This window comes from Oncorhynchus gorbuscha, linkage group LG05 (assembly GCF_021184085.1).
Source record: "Oncorhynchus gorbuscha isolate QuinsamMale2020 ecotype Even-year linkage group LG05, OgorEven_v1.0, whole genome shotgun sequence".
Lineage (NCBI taxonomy): Eukaryota > Metazoa > Chordata > Actinopteri > Salmoniformes > Salmonidae > Oncorhynchus > Oncorhynchus gorbuscha.
In genome coordinates, this window is record NC_060177.1 from 54,727,118 (window position 1) to 54,746,199 (window position 19,082).

Here is a 19,082-nt window from a genome sequence, read left to right on the forward strand (position 1 = left end):
AATAGTTGCTACAAAACATGGCTCAAAATCAAACAATGATGTCATTGGTTGAACTCTCCCGGCGCAAAAATTCTAAAACACTGCTATAGTGCATAATTATGTCTGAAACACCTCTCATCACAATTATGTAAGGAGACTGGAAAAACACCCCAAATAGACTAGTCTGGCCCTTGACACAAGTTAAGTCTAATCTCGTGCTGTAGCTTGATTATCTTTGAATGCAGCACAGAATGATTCTTAAAGTCATTACTTAATGTATGTAGTTTATATACCAATTCTGGGGTTTATTCGACTAATGGTTTATGTTAGTGTTGTTTTCACGATATTTCACGTTGTTCGTCTGCATAATTTAAATCTAACAATAATTTGCACAAGACAAAGTCCACTTGATCAATAGTTATTTGTCAGGATTTGGCCAGGGTTGTTCCGGTTTTTGGTCACTAGATGCCCCCATTGTGCCTTTTGACCTTTTGTTTTCCCTTGATCCCCATTATTATTTGCACCTGTGCCTCGTTTCCCCTGATTGTATTTAAACCCTTTGTTTTCCTCTGTTCTTTGCTCTGTGTTTGTATGTTAGCACCCAGCCCTAGTACTCTGAGAACTCTTGTTGATCCCGGTGGACTCTCTTGTGGAATTCTGTTTTTTGTTCTTGTTTGTTTGTTTTTTGAGTATCTTTTGAGGCTTTTTGTGCTTTACCTTCCACCTTGTGGATTTACCTTTTTTGTCTTGGAGGATTACCTTTGTTCTTGTAGGATTCCTTTTGAGGTTGTGGAGTTACATGTTTTCCTGAAGAACTTCACTTTTTACTTCATTAAATACACCGTCTCAAGTACTGCTGTGTCTGCCTCATCTTCTGGGTTCTGCCGACTATTCGTGGCTCAGTTGGTTAAGTGACTGTTTCTCACTCCGGAGACCCGGGTTCGTAACCGGGTCCTGACAGTTAATGCTCTTGTATCCAAAAGTGTCATTGGTGCCAATGGCATCTATAGTACCACTAACTGGTCTGGTGCAGCCATCTAAGGTTGCAGTGACTTTATATTCACACAGCTTCTAAGGACAAATACATAAGGTTTATACATAAAATTTTACACACCGAATTTCATGCCCCAATGTCCATCGGCTCAGTGGTGTAACGTGTCTGACTTTGAAGACAGCAGCTAATCATTCTCAAGTTTATTAGAGGCTAATTCATTGAGTCTACTGTGTATACCAAATCTGGTGTCAATCGGACATAATGGTTCATGAGAATACGTTCTTTAGCATTAGTATATGTACTAACGTGCATTTGCAGGTACAGTGACGCCATATTTGAATGCAGCAATTAATCATTCTCAAAACCATTAAAGACGGATGTAATAAGTCTAAATCCAACATCTGGAGTGAATCTGATGTGTGGTTCATGAGGAGAAGATGATTGCAGATGATTATTGTCAATAGCTCAGCCCTCTTTTGACAAATCCCTTAGATTTTCTCAACTAAGTTAAGACATTACATTTACATTTAAGTAATTTAGCAGACGCTCTTATCCAGAGCGACTTACAAATTGGTGCATTCACCTTATGACATCCATTGGAACAGTCACTTTACAATAGTGCATCTAAATCTTAAAGGGGGGGTGAGAGAGATTACTTATCCTATCCTAGGTATTCCTTAAAGAGGTGGGGTTTCAGGTGTCTCCGGAAGGTGGTGATTGACTCCGCTGTCCTGGCGTCGTGAGGGAGTTTGTTCCACCATTGGGGGGCCAGAGCAGCGAACAGTTTTGACTGGGCTGAGCGGGAGCTGTACTTCCTCAGTGGTAGGGAGGCGAGCAGGCCAGAGGTGGATGAACGCAGTGCCCTTGATTGGGTGTAGGGCCTGATCAGAGCCTGGAGGTACTGAGGTGCCGTTCCCCTCACAGCTCCGTAGGCAAGCACCATGGTCTTGTAGCGGATGCGAGCTTCAACTGGAAGCCAGTGGAGAGAACGGAGGAGCGGGGTGACGTGAGAGAACTTGGGAAGGTTGAACACCAGACGGGCTGCGGCGTTCTGGATGAGTTGAAGGGGTTTAATGGCACAGGCAGGGAGCCCAGCCAACAGCGAGTTGCAGTAATCCAGACGGGAGATGACAAGTGCCTGGATTAGGACCTGCGCCGCTTCCTGTGTGAGGCAGGGTCGTACTCTGCGGATGTTGTAGAGCATGAACCTACAGGAACGGGCCACCGCCTTGATGTTGGTTGAGAACGACAGGGTGTTGTCCAGGATCACTCCAAGGTTCTTAGCGCTCTGGGAGGAGGACACAATGGAGTTGTCAACCGTGATGGCGAGATCATGGAACGGGCAGTCCTTCCCCGGGAGGAAGAGCAGCTCCGTTTTGCCGAGGTTCAGCTTGAGGTGGTGATCCGTCATCCACACTGATATGTCTGCCAGACATGCAGAGATGCGATTCGCCACCTGGTCATCAGAAGGGGGAAAAGAGAAGATTAATTGTGTGTCGTCTGCATAGCAATGATAGGAGAGACCATGTGAGGTTATGACAGAGCCAAGTGACTTGGTGTATAGCGAGAATAGGAGAGGGCCTAGAACAGAGCCCTGGGGGACACCAGTGGTGAGAGCGCGTGGTGAGGAGACAGATTCTCGCCACGCCACCTGGTAGGAGCGACCTGTCAGGTAGGACGCAATCCAAGCGTGGGCCGCGCCGGAGATGCCCAACTCGGAGAGGGTGGAGAGGAGGATCTGATGGTTCACAGTATCGAAAGCAGCCGATAGATCTAGAAGGATGAGAGCAGAGGAGAGAGAGTTAGCTTTAGCAGTGCGGAGTGCCTCCGTGCTACAGAGGAGAGCAGTCTCAGTTGAATGACTAGTCTTGAAACCTGACTGATTTGGATCAAGAAGGTCATTCAGAGAGAGATAGCGGGAGAGCTGGCCAAGGATGACACGTTCAAGAGTTTTGGAGAGAAAAGAAAGAAGGGATACTGGTCTGTAATTGTTGACATCGGAGGGATCGAGTGTAGGTTTTTTCAGAAGGGGTGCAACTCTCGCTCTCTTGAAGACGGAAGGGACGTAGCCAGCGGTCAGGGATGAGTTGATGAGCGAGGTGAGGTAAGGGAGAAGGTCTCCGGAAATGGTCTGGAGAAGAGAGGAGGGGATAGGGTCAAGCGGGCAGGTTGTTGGGCGGCCGGCCGTCACAAGACGCGAGATTTCATCTGGAGAGAGAGGGGAGAAAGAGGTCAAAGCACAGGGTAGGGCAGTGTGAGCAGAACCAGCGGTGTCGTTTGACTTAGCAAACGAGGATCGGATGTCGTCGACCTTCTTTTCAAAATGGTTGACGAAGTCATCTGCAGAGAGGGAGGAGGGGGGGAGGGGGAGGAGGATTCAGGAGGGAGGAGAAGGTGGCAAAGAGCTTCCTAGGGTTAGATGCAGATGCTTGGAATTTAGAGTGGTAGAAAGTGGCTTTAGCAGCAGAGACAGAGGAGGAAAATGTAGAGAGGAGGGAGTGAAAGGATGCCAGGTCCGCAGGGAGGCGAGTTTTCCTCCATTTCCGCTCGGCTGCCCGGAGCCCTGTTCTGTGAGCTCGCAATGAGTCATCGAGCCACGGAGCGGGAGGGGATGACCGAGCCGGCCTGGAGGATAGGGGACATAGAGAGTCAAAGGATGCAGAGAGGGAGGAGAGGAGGGTTGAGGAGGCAGAATCAGGAGATAGAGGAGGCTGAATCAGGAGATAGACATGTACAATGGGCCTACATTCATATGGTTCATGAGAAGTATTTTTTAGGCATTTGTTTTTAGCATATTAGCTTATGTGCTAATATGCATCTACTGGTATAATGTGGCCATATTTTAATGCATTTATGTTATTTTTTCAAACTCTTTAGGGACTTGTGATGAGTCCAAAGAACACATTTGGAGTGAATCTGACTTTTAGTTCATGAAAGGTAGATTTTGTAAGATTAATTTAAGCATTAGCGTTACATTGTGATATTTTTTAAGATATCAATACCAAACTGTATATGGCTCATCGTAGTAATGGCTTTAATGAACCTGCAATGTTTCAAGTAGATAGGCCATTGTGGAGCAGATTTATGAAGGATTTAAATGGACACAGAAAATCGGATTTCCTAATTTTATCTATAATTCAGCCATCTCTGAACCAACCCCTTAGCTTTTCTCAAACTAAGTTAAGAGATTCGTACCATGGGCTTACCCACTGCATTTTGTGTTATTTAGAAAATCATTTAAAAAAAGTTACCAATCTGTGCTTGAGTTATTTGACCATGTCACGAAAAAATAACACACAGAAACAATAGGTTTCACAGCTTTTTTGTGAACCACAAAAATATTTCTAATACTATATTACCTCATTCCATGTGTGTTTTTATCTGGCTATGTTGTGTTATATTGTGTTCCATTGTGCTGTGTTATGATTTGTTATATTGTGTTGTGTTGTTGCCATGTCAGCCATGGAAAAGAACAACCTGATGAGGCTTGCTCACACCATACCTTTCACACCTGGCTCCATAATGGGTAAGTCATCAGTCAGTTACGTTAAAGGGATAGTTCACTGTTTTTGAATTTTAGATCTTTTTTTACTCCTAGGTTGTGGTTGTTTCCTCTAAAATGTTCTTAAATTTGTTAGCTGGTTTATGTAGCACTTTCTAAAATAATCTGGCTAGCATTTTATGAGAATATAGCAATGCTACTGGAATTGGCTGTTTCTGTTAGGGATTGATTCAGAAGCATGCCATCTCCCCCATTGTTGCATGGTCCCTGGCAGCGGGAGAGGAGGTGAGTGTCTACTCCCTGGAGGAGGTAGAAGCTGCAGGTGCGGAGTCCTCCGTAATCTCCTGGTCGCCCCGGGGGCTGTCTGCAGTGCTGCAGCCGCTGTCCAGCGAGGGCTGTCTAGATGGGGCCCTGCGCAGGGCCATGCGCGTGTTGTGTACCTGGGCCGAGGGGGACATCCTGAGTGTGGGCTGTGTGTACGTGGTCAAAGCCTTCCAGCCCAAGGTGATCCGAACCTGGCAGAGGGTCTTCCACAGCGACACCCCCCTCCAACTCTGTCTGCGGGTATACAATTAATATATAACTTCATTATATACATTGTATACTGTAACATCATATATTGTTGTTAGGGCCAGGAGTGTTTTCTGACTATGAGACCTGTTAAACTCTGGGCCCTGGTTATTGTTAGCCTATAGTATCCTATAGTTATAGGCTATAATTGGTGCTCAGATTCTTTACTTGTTCAGGTCACATAGTCAGGGAAAACTCCTGGTCCTACTTATGTATATCCACTTTCCACAGACAGCTGTTCACAACACCTTATTTTTATTGTGTCTATTCGTTGTCTTATTTTTGACCCTAATGTTTTACTTGGCATGTATTACATCCACTAATAGCATCATTCTGGCCATCTCTTATCCTTACAGGAGATACAGCAACAGAGAGCTGCTCAGAAACTCATGCACGTGTTCAACCAAGTCAAACCAGAAAACGTGCCCCTTTCTCCCAGGTCAGTACTCAACATTTAGGACTTGTCTACATTACACGTGTGTGTGTGTGTGCGCTTGTGTGAGCTGATTGACTCTGTCTGTGTAAGGATGAGAGACAGGCGCAGGAATACGTAATAGGTGTTTTTTAATTATCAACCCAAAACAAAAGAACGAGATGTAAAACCTCTAAAATAATTCACAGGACAAGACCCGTAATAACAAAAATACATGTCACACCAAAAACCAAAACCAAACAAGACCAACGGTCATGGGACAATGAGCGACAAGGACAATGGGGAACAGAGGGCACATGTATACACATACTAATCAGGGGGAATGGGATTGGTCCGGGTTTGGTGGTGATGATCCAGTTCAGTGACATCTAGAAGGCTGGTGAACAGAATGAGCAGCAGTACCAGGGGAATCCATGACAGTTTGAATGTGTGCACACATGTGTACGTGTGTTCATATATGCATCAACGTGTGTGTGTGTGTGAGAGAGATATATGTGTTACATATTGTAATGTGTTTCTCCCTCCTAGGTTCCTGGATGTGTCTCTTCTTCACTGTCACTCAGACGGACAGTGGTTGACCATAGAGAGGAACATGTTGGGTGACTTCAGGAAGTACAACAATAACACCGGAGAGGAGATCACCCCCTGCTGTGGAATGGAGGAAACGCTCCTGGCCTTCTCCCACTGGACCTACCAATACTCCTGTAGAGAACTACTGGTGCTGGACATACAGGGTCTGTCTCTCTGTCCTGTTCTGTCTGTCCGTCCGTCACATTCTGCTGCGCTGTCTGTACGTCTGACTATGGATAGATCAGAATGTTGTTAACATCATGCTTTGCTCTTTGTCATTTATACTGTTTTGCACCCACATCACCTAAACAGGGTCATCCTATCAACTACTACATTGAATTGAAGTCTCTTCTGTCTTTCCTTAATCTTTCACAGGAGTGGGGTCGGAGCTTACAGACCCATCGGTCATCCGAGCGGACGACAAAAGGTACTCGCCTCACGCGGTGGAGGTTCAGTGTGTGACACCGACACTTATCATCTTCTTGACATACATTATTTTGAGGTTTGAAGATGTATCTGACAAACGTAGATTTTTGGAGTACCCTATTCTGCCCCTGGTCTAACTGTAGCTTGACTGGTGACATGGTGTTTGGTCCTGCTAACCTGGGAGACACTGCCATCCAGAGCTTTGTCCTCAAACACACCTGCAACTCCTGTTGCAAGAACCTCGGACTCTCGGGTAAGAGAAAGGAACTATTCAGACCACCACTGTCATAAGGGGGTTATGGAGGAGATAGTGTGTGTGTGTATGCGTGCTTGTAATCTGTGAGACTATGTTGTCTATCAGACAGTGGACCTGTAGTGCTCGTGTGTGTGTGTGTGTGTGTGTGTGTGTGTGTGTGTGTGTGTGTGTGTGTGTGTGTGTGTGTGTGTGTGTGTGTGTGTGTGTGTGTGTGTGTGTGTGTGTGTGTGTGTGTGTGTGTGTGTGTGTGTGTGTGTGTGTGTGTGTGTGTGTGTGTGTGTGTGTCACATTCATGTCTTCACCTGGGACATCGCGTTGGCTTGGAGATGAATGCCTGAACTTCAAATGAAGATAGAACCAGCTAATTAAGCCAAGGGAAGAATTTATTTTGATGACAACAAAGCATTGGAGGCAGGGGGAGGGACTTGCTTTGTGCGGTGTGCTGGGCTCTCTTTGATTACATATTAAACAGGGCTTTGTGCTGGCAGAGTGCTGTGGAGACATTAGCTTTGATTAGATATTAATTGCAGTCTCTGGGTAGACCCGAGACACACGATACTAGCATCTAGAGGGAGCCTCGAAATTCACTCCAAAATAAACAAGTGAGCAAACAGATAAACACACATGCAAACATTCAGCCATACTGGTTTTGATATTTTCAAAGGTGCTTTTTTCTTCTTGTGTCCTCTCCAAGATTCCCATGAAATCAAAACATATTAATGAAAAATCCATGGACTTCCTCTCTGGTCTGATCCAATTATCTTTTAAGTGGCAATGACTACGTCGACTGATTGGAACTGATTGATGTTTGTGTTGTCAGATTTGAAGAGGAGCACAGACAGCTGCGGGAAAACAGAACACAGATCTTCTGAAGAGGAAAGTGGAGGGATCGTGACCAGAGTGTAACCTCTGACTTGAAAGCAGAAGTCCGCCATCCTAACCACTGCTTCAGGTGGGATGAAGTTGCCATTAAATCATAAAGACACTGATCAGTTTAGTTTCTTTCTCCCGAAATGGTTATGGATAGGAATAGGGAAGGCTTACTTGATCCAGAGGTGTGCTTAAGGGAAACTTCTACCATGAATAAAAGCACTCACTTGGGGCTTTGCATGGATAGTGTACATTGTATAACGTCATGTGGACTACCTCTTGTGTTAGATGGCTGGTAGGGCTTTGGTTTAAAAAATGATTAACATTGCACTAGTCTCAACAGCAAGCCAGATGCCGTAGTCTTGCATTCGTTCCAACTATGGCGTGCATAGTGGAGGGAGGCCAAGGCGAATACATTTTATGTACATACACTCCCCGCCATATTTATTTGGACAGTGAAGTGAAATTTGGCTCTGTACTCCAGCATTTTGGATTTGAGATAAAATGTTTCATACGAGGTGACGGTACAGAATGTCACCTTTTGAGGGTATTTTCATACATATTTGTTTTACCGTTTAGAAATGAAAGCACTTTATGTATCTAGTCCCCCATTTGAAGTTGTCATAAGTATTTGGAGAAATTCACTTAAAGTGTATTAATGTATTCAAAAGTTCGTATTTGGTCCCATGATCCTAGCACGCAATGACTATATCAAGCATGTGACAAAACAGGAAACCGTCTTTAGAGACAGTGACCAAATTGCTCTGGCTGGACTCAAGCATTTCTTTATGAAATTAAAACAAAACTTGATAAAAAAATGTAAAAAACGATTTATTTATCAAACATTGCACATTAAAGCTTCAATCTAGGATTTTTTTTTCTTCAGCAAAACAGTCCCTCTCAAATGTTTTTTTTTCTGTTTTCAAACACTCATATTTTCATTTTTTTTAGCAATGCTGAATGCTAAAATGTATTGTTATGCTGCTGATGTTCAAACTGGTTACATGAAAAAAAACTGTTCTTCTCATCGAGCATTGGCATAACTCGGTTGACGCATGGTTTATGTCTTACATTCAGAATTAAAATACTAATACAAGAATAACTCAACCTGATCTCTTGGTGGTTGGAATTCGCACAGCTCAGACTCAAACTATTACACGTATAATGGATAGCATAGATTTTTTGATACTGCTATTAGTCCCTTCACAGTTCCCATTGAAGATGTCAGCATTGTTACCCTTAAAATGCTAGTTTGTGTGTTTGTATGTGAATGGAAAAAGAACAAGACAGAAATGCATCCATAACATTTCTTTTATTTTTCTTCCCACAAAGAAATGTCTACAAAAGCGATAAAATATAGAATTTAACAAAAATCACTTCAGACCTTGACTTCATTATTTACATCTCGAAGGAGGAGACACTGAGATGGCTCAGGAAAACTCAGAACTTCAATACAACTGGATCACCAAAGCTCTTAATTTATGTCACAACCTCTCACTCACTCACTCACTCACTCACTCACTCACTCACTCACTCACTCACTCACTCACTCACTCACTCACTCACTCACTCACACACACAAAGCTGGGTCACAGCTGGGTCAAAGTTCTAAGGTCTGAGCTGACTCAACAAGTGAAAAAAGCAAACATATAAACAAACAATTCAATGTAATGAAATACACACTTGCCTCAAAATTCCCCTTTTTGATTGGACCTCAAGTAAACTCACAGTAAAGCAACTATTTCCCATTACGCCAGTCGAGCTTGTCCTCTCTAACTATGGCACTTGAAAAAAACGTGTTCCTTTAAAAAAGTTTTTTTAATTTTTTTAAAGTTTCTGTACCCCATACCTTTAAGGGTTTTGGTCACAGATGCTACATTTACTTTACTTTCTCACCCTGGGAAGCAAAGACATTCTAATCAATAAATTAACCATTTCAACACTACTCCAATAGCACACACGTTTAATGCATTAAGAAAGTATACAAAGCATCAATAGAACAAAGAACCTCAATTTCTCCCTCTCATTCATTCACTCTCTCTCTCTTACACAAGCCCCCACACGCACACACACATACACGGGTTCTCTAAGGAGGCAGAAGTTGGGGTGTAAGTGTATTTGACTAAGCATGTGAAACGTTTCCGATGAAGTATATAAAATGGCGGCGCACGTTGTCCAGTGGTCTCGTTGGGATTAACAACCAATCGATCGTTGGGATTGTCTGCGCTCCATGGTGTCTGTTGATGGAGTAAAAGGCGCATAATGTGTTCAGTCCCTCACACTGAAAACGCTACTCCATAACATTCAGAATAAAATAATCCCACCCCTGCCAAACCCACCCATCACTCCCACCCCCGACCCACAGCATTGCTTGAGAAAACACAAAAGCCCCAATGTTTCATTGCCATGAAACGGCATGCAAAGATAACAGAACGACAATAGGCTATTAGTAATAAGAGTAATAGTAATAATAATAACAATAATAATAATAATCGTAATAAAATTCAAATAATCTTACAATACAGTAGTAAATGCTTTCCAGATATTATTGCTACAGTACCTTACAGTGTTGATTTGTCACTCAGATGACCAACCCCGTCCCCCAAACCCAACCCCAACCCCCTGATTCACAGTCTAGAAAGGGAAAATAAAAACAAAGTGGGTTTAAATTCACTGTCCTATAGGCATGGAATGGTTGGACGCCAGCTTAGTTATGGTCTTCCTTCATTGTAACACAAGCAGCATATCTAGAACAGGGGTGGTTTTATGAATGCACCTGAAAATGTTATTTTCAGGACATTGTTAAAGGAATTTCTGGGACTATTGTAGATAATGGCTCTCCCCATTATATGGACCCGGACAGTGAATCCTAGACAGACAGACAGACAGACAGACAGACAGACAGACAGACAGACAGACAGACAGACAGACAGACAGACAGACAGACAGACAGACAGGCAGACAGGACAGACAGAGACAGACAGACAGGACAGACCTTGTCTGGGTAGGTTCCTTCGCTGGGAGCCACCAGCATATTTATCTCTCCCAAAAACGCTTACATTTAAAAAAAATGTAAAAATGTTATTTTCATGCAAAGACAGAATAATCGTTGCTCCCTGAGAGAGATGCTGTGTAGTGCATTGAAATGCAAGTGATTGTCTTTAACGAGCCACTGACCTCTGACCTATGAGGGGAGAGGGATGGGAACTGCTTTTGGGCCGGGGGGGGGTGTATAGAATGAGGGGGTGGGGGTGGGGAGCTATGACTAGAAGCTCATCCTGTGTATACAGAGGATAACAGGACAACATAGTGGTCACTGCATATGGGAAAGGGTGGGGGGTAATGGATATGGGAAGAGGAGGAAAATGTCTCCGGTCATACTGTTCTGTACACTGGCACTGGCTAGCATCTATTCTCCACTAAAAGCTCAGAGGGATTTGGCAACTGTGCGAAACACGTAAACGTGTCTATTATAACATCTAAGGAAATCCTCGAAGATCTTCAACATTAACATTTAAAAAGCATTTGAAAAACATTCTAAACTGTTCATAAATTAAACAAAACAGGAAGTGATTGTCTATCATAGCTTACTATAAAGATTATACAATGTATTGCAACTTTAAGTGGCAAATGTTTCAGTGAAGAATATCTATTACCCCTAGAATAAGCAGTGCAAGATCTACAGTCTCAGAGTGCACTCTCTGTAATGTGGAATGTGTTTCAAGTATCCATTTTAATCTGAAAGATTGAACGTCCGATTGTCAGTCAAATTGAAAGAAATGATCAGTGGACATCCTGGTGTATCCACTCCAGCTAATCATGACTACCCTGTGATTGACTGTTCTAGAAGGACGAGGCTGAGCAGAGGAATGCAAGGGTAAGGAAAAAGCAGTGTGAAAGTTCTATCTCCTCGGAGAGAAAGAGCGAGAGAAAGTATTCTTCATTTAAGATGCCCAGTGATTAGCATGGGCGTAGATTGTGCAAAATGAGGGGGATGTAAGAGAGGAAGAGGTTTATGCAGTGTCTAGGATTCTTATATTCACTGACTAATAACTAAGCCATCATGAAAAGACACCAAGATCAACACAGTCGTTTTGGCTAGGTGGGGTGGAGAGAGGTGGCGGTAGGTTTAGGGGGGGCTGGCAGGATGGCAATCTGCCAGAAACTTTTTTTTTCTCACACAAAATAGAATATTTATGTACATATCGTCACCTTGAAGAGTAGCCATAATTGTTTTACTCCTTCTTTTACAGTTGAATAGTTCTCAACTGAAAGATGCAATACCCTCTTCACATATCAACAGAGCCCAGACAAGGTTTCTCGACGTACCGAGAGCACCCCCCCCCCCCAGGTTTAACCCAATATTCTTTAACAAGTCTCCTTTAAATCTTGACCAATTCTGTACACATTAATCTATCAAATAAAAAACACATAGACAGGTTATCAGCCACATAGGGCAGCTGCAGTTTTAACTTAGGACTAAAATATTAACAGAAAAATAAGTAATACTGGAATCCGCTCTGTACTAAAGAATATCTACAATAGTTTTTTCTGAATCCACACGAACCCCCCCCCCCCCCGACCTTCAATATCACAATATCATGTAAAAAAAAATGTATCAAAGATAAACAAATTGACTTACCCAGTTAAAAGACAGCTTAAATGTGCTAGTTAAAGTCTGTACATTTCTGATCAGTTCTGAAGAGCCCCTTGGTCATGGGTGCATTATATACATTCTTTAGACTGTATCGGTGAATAGGGTTGGATAAGTGCTGGACATTCCTAGTGTTTGCGGCTGTAAGTGTCTGGAGGGTCCGGGCCTGGGGTCCGGGCTTTGCGGTTGCGGTAATGATGCGTCCGCGGTCACGGTGTGGTCCACTCTCTGAGATTGGACCGTAGGCAGTCACTTGGGTATGGTGATGGCTGCATTGGGGTCGGGATTGAAGAGCTCCTTGTAGAGTGGGGGGAAGAGCACATTGACCGTCTCGGGATGAAGCTGCTGGAAGGCCTGTAGCTCCTCGGTGTGGAGAGTACACAGGGCCGACAGCGTGGGGATCCGACCAATCAGCTACAGAGGACAGAGAGGAGTCAGCAGTCAGGGGTGATGGGTCAAGAAGTCCCAGGCTGTACAAACCGCAGCTTAAGCAAAAAAGGCTGTCTAAAATACACTGCCATCCAGGGGTGCAACTTTCACTGGGGAAGGGGGAAATGCCCCCCCACACGCATTTTTGTCCCCCTCCCAGTTTTATCATTGGAAGGTGATACAAAACTAGGCAACGGTGTGCTTTAGGACCACGCAAACGCCTCAGAGCGGTCAGGTAAGCTGTATCCGATTGGATAAAACTATATATATATATACAGTGGGGAGAACAAGTATTTGATACACTGCCGATTTTGCAGGTTTTACTACTTACAAAGCATGTAGAGGTCTAATTATTATCATAGGTACACTTCAACTGTGAGAGACGGAATGTAAAACAAAAATCCAGAAAATCACATTGTATTTTTAAGTAATTCATTTGCATTTTATTGCATGACATAAGTATTTGATACATCAGAAAAGCAGAACTTAATATTTGATGTAATTTGCAATTACAGAGATCATAAGTTTCCTGCAGTTCTTGACCAGGTTTGCACACACTGCAGCAGGGATTTTGTCCCACTCCTCCATACAGACCTCCAGATCCTTCAGGTTTCAGGGCTGTCGCTGGGCAATACGGAATTTCAGCTCCCTCCAAAGATTTTCTATTGGGTTCAGGTCTGGAGACTGGCTAGGCCACTCCAGGACCTTGAGATGCTTCTTACGGAGCCACTCCTTAGTTGCCCTGGCTGTGTGTTTCGGGTCGTTGTCATGCTGGAAGACCAAGCCACGACCCATCTTCAATGCTCTTACTGAGGGAAGTAGGTTGTTGGCCAAGATCTCGTGATATATGGCCCCATCCATCCTCCCCTCAATACGGTGCAGTCGTCCTGTCCCCTTTGCAGAAAAGCATCCCCAAAGAATGATGTTTCCACCTCCATGCTTCACGGTTGGGATGGTGTTCTTGGGGTTGTACTCATCCTTCTTCCTCCAAACACAGCGAGTGGAGTTTAGACCAAAAAGCTCTATTTTTTGTCTCATCAGACCACATGACCTTCTCCCATTCCTCCTCTGGATCATCCAGATGGTCATTGGCAAACTTCAGATGGGCCTGGACATGCGCTGGCTTGAGCAGGGGGACCTTGCGTGCGCTGCAGGATTTTAATCCATGACGGCGTAGTGTGTTACTAATGGTCTTCTTTGAGACTGTGGTCCCAGCTCTCTTCAGGTCATTGACCAGGTCCTGCCGTGTAGTTCTGGGCTGATCCCTCACCTTCCTCATGATCATTGATGCCCCATGAGGTGAGATCTTGCATGGAGCCCCAGACCGAGGGTGATTGACCGTCATCTTGAACATCTTCCATTTTCTAATAATTGAGCCAACAGTTGTTGCCTTCTCACCAAGCTGCTTGCCTATTGTCCTGTAGCCCATCCCAGCCTTGTGCAGGTCTACAAATTTAACCCTGATGTCCTTACACAGCTCTCTGGTCTTGGCCATTGTGGAGAGGTTGGAGTCTGTTTGATTGAGTGTGGACAGGTGTCTTTTATACAGGTAACGAGTTCAAACAGGTGCAGTTAATACGGGTAATGAGTGGAGAACAGGAGGGCTTCTTAAAGAAACACTAACAGGTCTGTGAGAGCCGGAATTCTTACTGTTTGGTAGGTGATCAAATACTTATGTCATGCAAATTAATTACTTAAAAATCAAACAATGTGATTTTCTGGATTTTTGTTTTAGAATCAGTCTCTCACAGTTGAAGTGTACCTATGATAAAAATTACAGACCTCTACATACTTTGTAAGTAGGGAAACCTGCAAAATCAGCAGTGTATCAAATACTTGTTCTCCCCACTGTATATATAATTGTCCCCCCACTTTTAAAACCAAAGTTGCACCAATGCTGCCATCTAACAGTGCCTAGGTTTGACGCTCTTCGATGTGACGCCTCACAACAGATGTACTCTATGAGGCTCAGTGATCTGAGTGGTGATGCGCCCTACCTTAGCCAGCGTGTCCTCATCCATGTGGTTCTTCTGCATGATGTGCTGCAGCGCAAAGTAGATCTTCTCCTGGAGCTTCTGCACCTTCCTGGGCTCCATCAGCCACGGCCGGTCTGACAAAGGAACACACAACCACATCACATGCCAATCAATCAATCAAATGTATTTATAAAGCCCTTCCCTTTTTTTCTATCAGCAGAAACCCAGCCTCAAACCCCAAAGAGGAAGCAATGCAGATGTAGAAGCACGGCGGCGACGTAAAACTCCCTGTAAAGGCAGGATCCGAGGAATAAATTGTGTCCGTCTTACTACTAATAAAGACAGCCTCGGTAATGTCAGTCACTGTGACCGCAGCATTCTCCAGCCAGGCAGTGCCTCAGTAAGGTCTGCCTGCAGGTGGCAGCAGAAGGTAACTGTGGCTGTGTGTCGTCAGTACTGACCTGTGGAGATGAGCACTGCTGCGGAGAACAGGGCGATTTCCTCCTCAGTGAGCTGCAGAGAGCACAGACTCTTGGCAAAGTCAAACACCGCGCTGACCAGATCGTCACAGCCTGAGAGAGACAATAGAGAGGCGGTCAATTCATTGTCATAGTTATACGTTGTCCAGAGCATTATGGGTACTGTAGTACATCACGCTCCTTAGATGACAGTCGATGAGGTGGTACAGTAGCGCTAGCAGCAGTGCCTTACCTAGAGCTTTGAACATCTGCATGCCCCCGTACTTCCCCTCAAACAGCACTGTGTTGTTGAGTGGGTTAAACGCGCGACACATTCTAACCAGGACCACCTCCAGACAACCTAGAGAGAGAGAGAGAGACACGTTGATTACTTCTTGCTAATCCAATATGATTTTCATGTTGGTGCTGCGTCGTTGATACATTAAAAAAAAAATGTTTTAAAGGATGTGGAAACGTGGCTGTTTCAAGCAGCTTGTTTCCAGTAGGTCAACAGTGTCAGCTCACCTGACTTGAGCAGAAGGATCTGGTCATTCTGGCACAGCTCCATGAAGCCGGAAATGCGCTTGGCAAACTCCACCACATACTGGATGGCATGTGTGATCTGGATGGCACACTGCTGCCACAGCATGTCTCGCGTCTGCAGAGAAATACACACGTTGGCAAGTTCAGAACTTCAGCTCGTATACACACTGCTATAGCACTTCCGCAAGTGCAAACAAATAGAAAACGTATTTAACACACGTTTATGCCACAGGACGCGCAGAGTTGTATTTCCCTTTTTACAGTTCAATGAAGTACCATACAGGAATAGGGAAAATGCATACTTAGAAAATTGTCAGCTCCCTCGCTACTCAGAATATGCAAAGTACAATATCAGCAAATTGCTTTTGTGTGTTCTATAGTGTCTGTCTGTAAGATGAATCTCTATGGAGAATATTTCAAAGGGTTCTTCTGTAATGACCCATAATCCATTAGACACAGAGGAATGAGAGAAGTCACGGTGATATAAAAGAACTAGTGCTGTTTCACACACACACACACACACACACACACACACACACACACACACACACACACACACACACACACACACACACACACACACACACACACACACACACACACACACACACACACACACACACACACACACACACACACACACACACACACACACACACACACACACACACACACACGCAGGCGGAGAAAAGGAGCGAGAGAGAGATAGAAACAGAAGAAGGAGAAACGAGCAGAGAAAGAGAGAACTTGAGAGAAAAAAAAGAGACAGAAAGAGAGGGGGGTGAGATTCTGTAGACAACCAGAGTTTGGAAGAGAATGAGGGCAGCGGTATAGCGAACAAAAGAGACATTGGATGACAATAGAGTTGGGAGGTGCTCAGAGGTTGTACTGTAGGTTAGTGAGCAGTGTAAACTCGGCTGGTCACAAGGAATACACACACACACCACAGGAGGCTGCTGATAGGAGGACGGCTCATAATAATGGCCGGGAACGGTGCAAATGGAATGGCAACAAACACCTGGAAACCATGCGTTTCATGTATTTGATACCATTCTCCCGATTCTGCTCCAGTAATTGCCACAAGCCCATCCTCCCCAATTAAGGTGCCACCAACCTCCTGTGAGGTACACACACTCGTCACACTCACTTTGCTCTGGTACATCTTGATGTCATCGTAGGAGTGTGTTTGCCAGGCCAGCTGCTGGAGCTCATCTGCTGTGTATTGACAGGTCTCCAGGTGAGACTTTATAATGTTCTGGGCGATACGATCTATGGAGGGAGAGGGGGTGAAGATACAGAGTCAGACACACTTTGATCACAATTCGAGCAAAACGGTAGCTTACCATTCATTGTCTATGGAGCATGAATCCAATGAACCGTACACAAGCTTAATGAAAACTAACTTTATTCAACTTCCGAAGGTTTCAGTCCTCATGCAACTTTCTATGTAGTCTCGTCCACCAGCCTGGGGACAAAGTTTATTTTTATGTATCTGAATCTGAATTGTAGAAAATAATTGTTGGGCTAATTGAAACGGGGTGTAGAAAACAGCAGAACGGATCTTTAAAAGAATCAGCTAATGTATTGTGTACCCCCATCCAAGTATGTGACAACTCCAATAGAGAGTGCACTAGTAAAACTGTGTTCAGCTGACTTGACATTGCAACCTTAGTAAGGCAGGCAACACTCAAGCTTCACTCTGCAATCTGACAGGGTGTTTCTTGCATTAATGGGCTGAGCTTCAATATGATGCCCCCCCCCCAGGAAAGTCTGATCTCAGGTTGCTCACACTGCTTATCACAATGACAGCTTATCACACTTAGCTTCTCCATGACACCTTCCTGTTAAAATCATCAACTAAGGCCTGGTGTCTTCCTGCCCCCTACATCACTCGGGCCTCATTATGTCATGCACCTAATGTTTTTGAAGGCGGCACTGATGGTCCAATTGAACACCTATGAATAAACTTAACCCTAACCCTTAGTTACCTAGCTCTCCCATGCTGACATTGCTTGGCGCCAGCTGACTGTCCTGGTAGGAGCTGTAGTTGAACAGGTTGGTCACCGGGGTCAGGTCGTAGACAGGCTCCTGTTTTATGTGCTTCATGCCCGCCATGTCCAGGCCTGACTGATCCGGGGAGGGCTGGGTGGAGTCCATACTGTGGTAGTAGCCGCCGGGGGCACCACCATTCACCTGGCCCTTGGGAAGTTCGATAACGTGGCCGTTGGCGTAGGTGCCTCCGATCTCGTGGTTGAGGGTGTTAAGGCCGTTGGTCAGGCTGGAGGAGTAAACGCGCGCCAGGGCCTCGGCCTCTCCAGTCTGCTGCTGCCGCTCATTCAGGATCCGCTGCTGGTGCTTCTGCACCTCGGCGTACAGGCTGTCTCGCTGCTTCTTTGACATGCGGCCAAACTTCACCGCTACGCACAGAGGGAGGGTTCTTTATTAGTCACATTGTGTTTGGTTTCTCTCTCAGCTTCACCTGTGCTTTTACATTCCAGAGATGACAATAGTAATAGACGATCTTAAAGGGATAGTTTGTGATTTTGACAATGAAGCCCTTCATCTATTTCCCTAGAGTCAGATAAACTTGTGGATACCATTTTTGTTTCTGCACCTAGTATGAAGGAAGTTTGAGGTAGTTTTGCAAGCCAATGGTAACTAGCGTTAGCGCTAGCATGCTAGCTGTAACCGAAGCCTTTCAGTTTTTGCGCTAAGCTAGTTAGCATTGGCTCGCGAAACTACCTCGAACTTCCTTCATACTGGACGCAGAGACAAAAATGATATCCATGAGTTCATCTGACTCTAGGGAAATAGATGAAGGGCTTCATTGTCAAAATTGCAAGCTATTCCTTTACGTAAGCGAGTGTCTACACTTGTGTTTGTGTATGTATTTGTGTGTACATTCATGTGTGTGTCGAAGGGGTCTCACCATCTCTGGACATTCCGAGTGCGAGACACTTCTGTAAGCGGCAGTGTTGGCAGCGGTTTCGGTTGGTCCTGTCGATCAGACAGTTCCTCTGGCGAGGGCAGGAGTATGCGGCGTTGTTCTGCTGACTGCGTCTGAAGAACCCCTACAGGACAATCACAAACACGAGCGGTCAGTCAATGTTTAGTAAATAAAGGAAAATATAGGCAAGAAGATATAAAACAAAATGACAGAGGAGAAGGATGGACAGAGGGAACAACAGAGCTGTGTTGACAACTCACTTTGCAGCCCTCACATGTGATGACTCCATAGTGGATTCCTGATGACTTGTCTCCGCAAATTTTGCATGGTATAACTTCGATTTGGGCTGTGAACAGAGAGAGGGTAGGGAATAACACACACATACCCGAGTTACATAACCGTTTTATTGGATCACACACACTTGCCTGTACTGTAACAGTGTTAATGGCCGCTCAACTTTTCCCCCACTGTCGGG

General features: G+C 44.6%; 2 protein-coding genes across 5 annotated transcripts in view; one reads left to right on the plus strand and one right to left on the minus strand.

The window, feature by feature from the left end:
• The window catches only part of LOC124034896 (transient receptor potential cation channel subfamily M member 6-like), a 75,337-nt gene extending 66,407 nt beyond the window's left edge, over window positions 1-8,930 (plus strand). The window contains 7 exon segments of the mRNA XM_046348296.1: window positions 4,434-4,499; window positions 4,750-5,039; window positions 5,402-5,484; window positions 6,007-6,212; window positions 6,424-6,475; window positions 6,618-6,727; window positions 7,551-8,930. Of these exon segments, the coding sequence (XP_046204252.1) occupies window positions 4,434-4,499; window positions 4,750-5,039; window positions 5,402-5,484; window positions 6,007-6,212; window positions 6,424-6,475; window positions 6,618-6,727; window positions 7,551-7,636 (893 nt within the window). The 3' untranslated portion in view covers window positions 7,637-8,930.
• rorb (RAR-related orphan receptor B) overlaps window positions 8,894-19,082 on the minus strand; it is a 40,151-nt gene continuing 29,962 nt past the window's right edge. For 2 of the 4 annotated variants that reach the window (XM_046350221.1, XM_046350220.1), the window contains exons 2-10: window positions 18,868-18,953; window positions 18,590-18,731; window positions 17,649-18,077; window positions 16,808-16,929; window positions 15,643-15,775; window positions 15,371-15,478; window positions 15,121-15,231; window positions 14,681-14,793; window positions 10,839-12,668 (exon numbers count right to left, since the gene is read on the minus strand). In XM_046350221.1, the coding sequence (XP_046206177.1) occupies window positions 12,504-12,668; window positions 14,681-14,793; window positions 15,121-15,231; window positions 15,371-15,478; window positions 15,643-15,775; window positions 16,808-16,929; window positions 17,649-18,077; window positions 18,590-18,731; window positions 18,868-18,953 (1,409 nt within the window). In that variant the 3' untranslated portion in view covers window positions 10,839-12,503. Of the gene's footprint in view, window positions 9,838-10,160; window positions 12,669-14,680; window positions 14,794-15,120; window positions 15,232-15,370; window positions 15,479-15,642; window positions 15,776-16,807; window positions 16,930-17,648; window positions 18,078-18,589; window positions 18,732-18,867; window positions 18,954-19,082 lie in introns of those variants that run through there. The other 2 variants (XM_046350218.1, XM_046350217.1) reach the window with 2 other exon arrangements.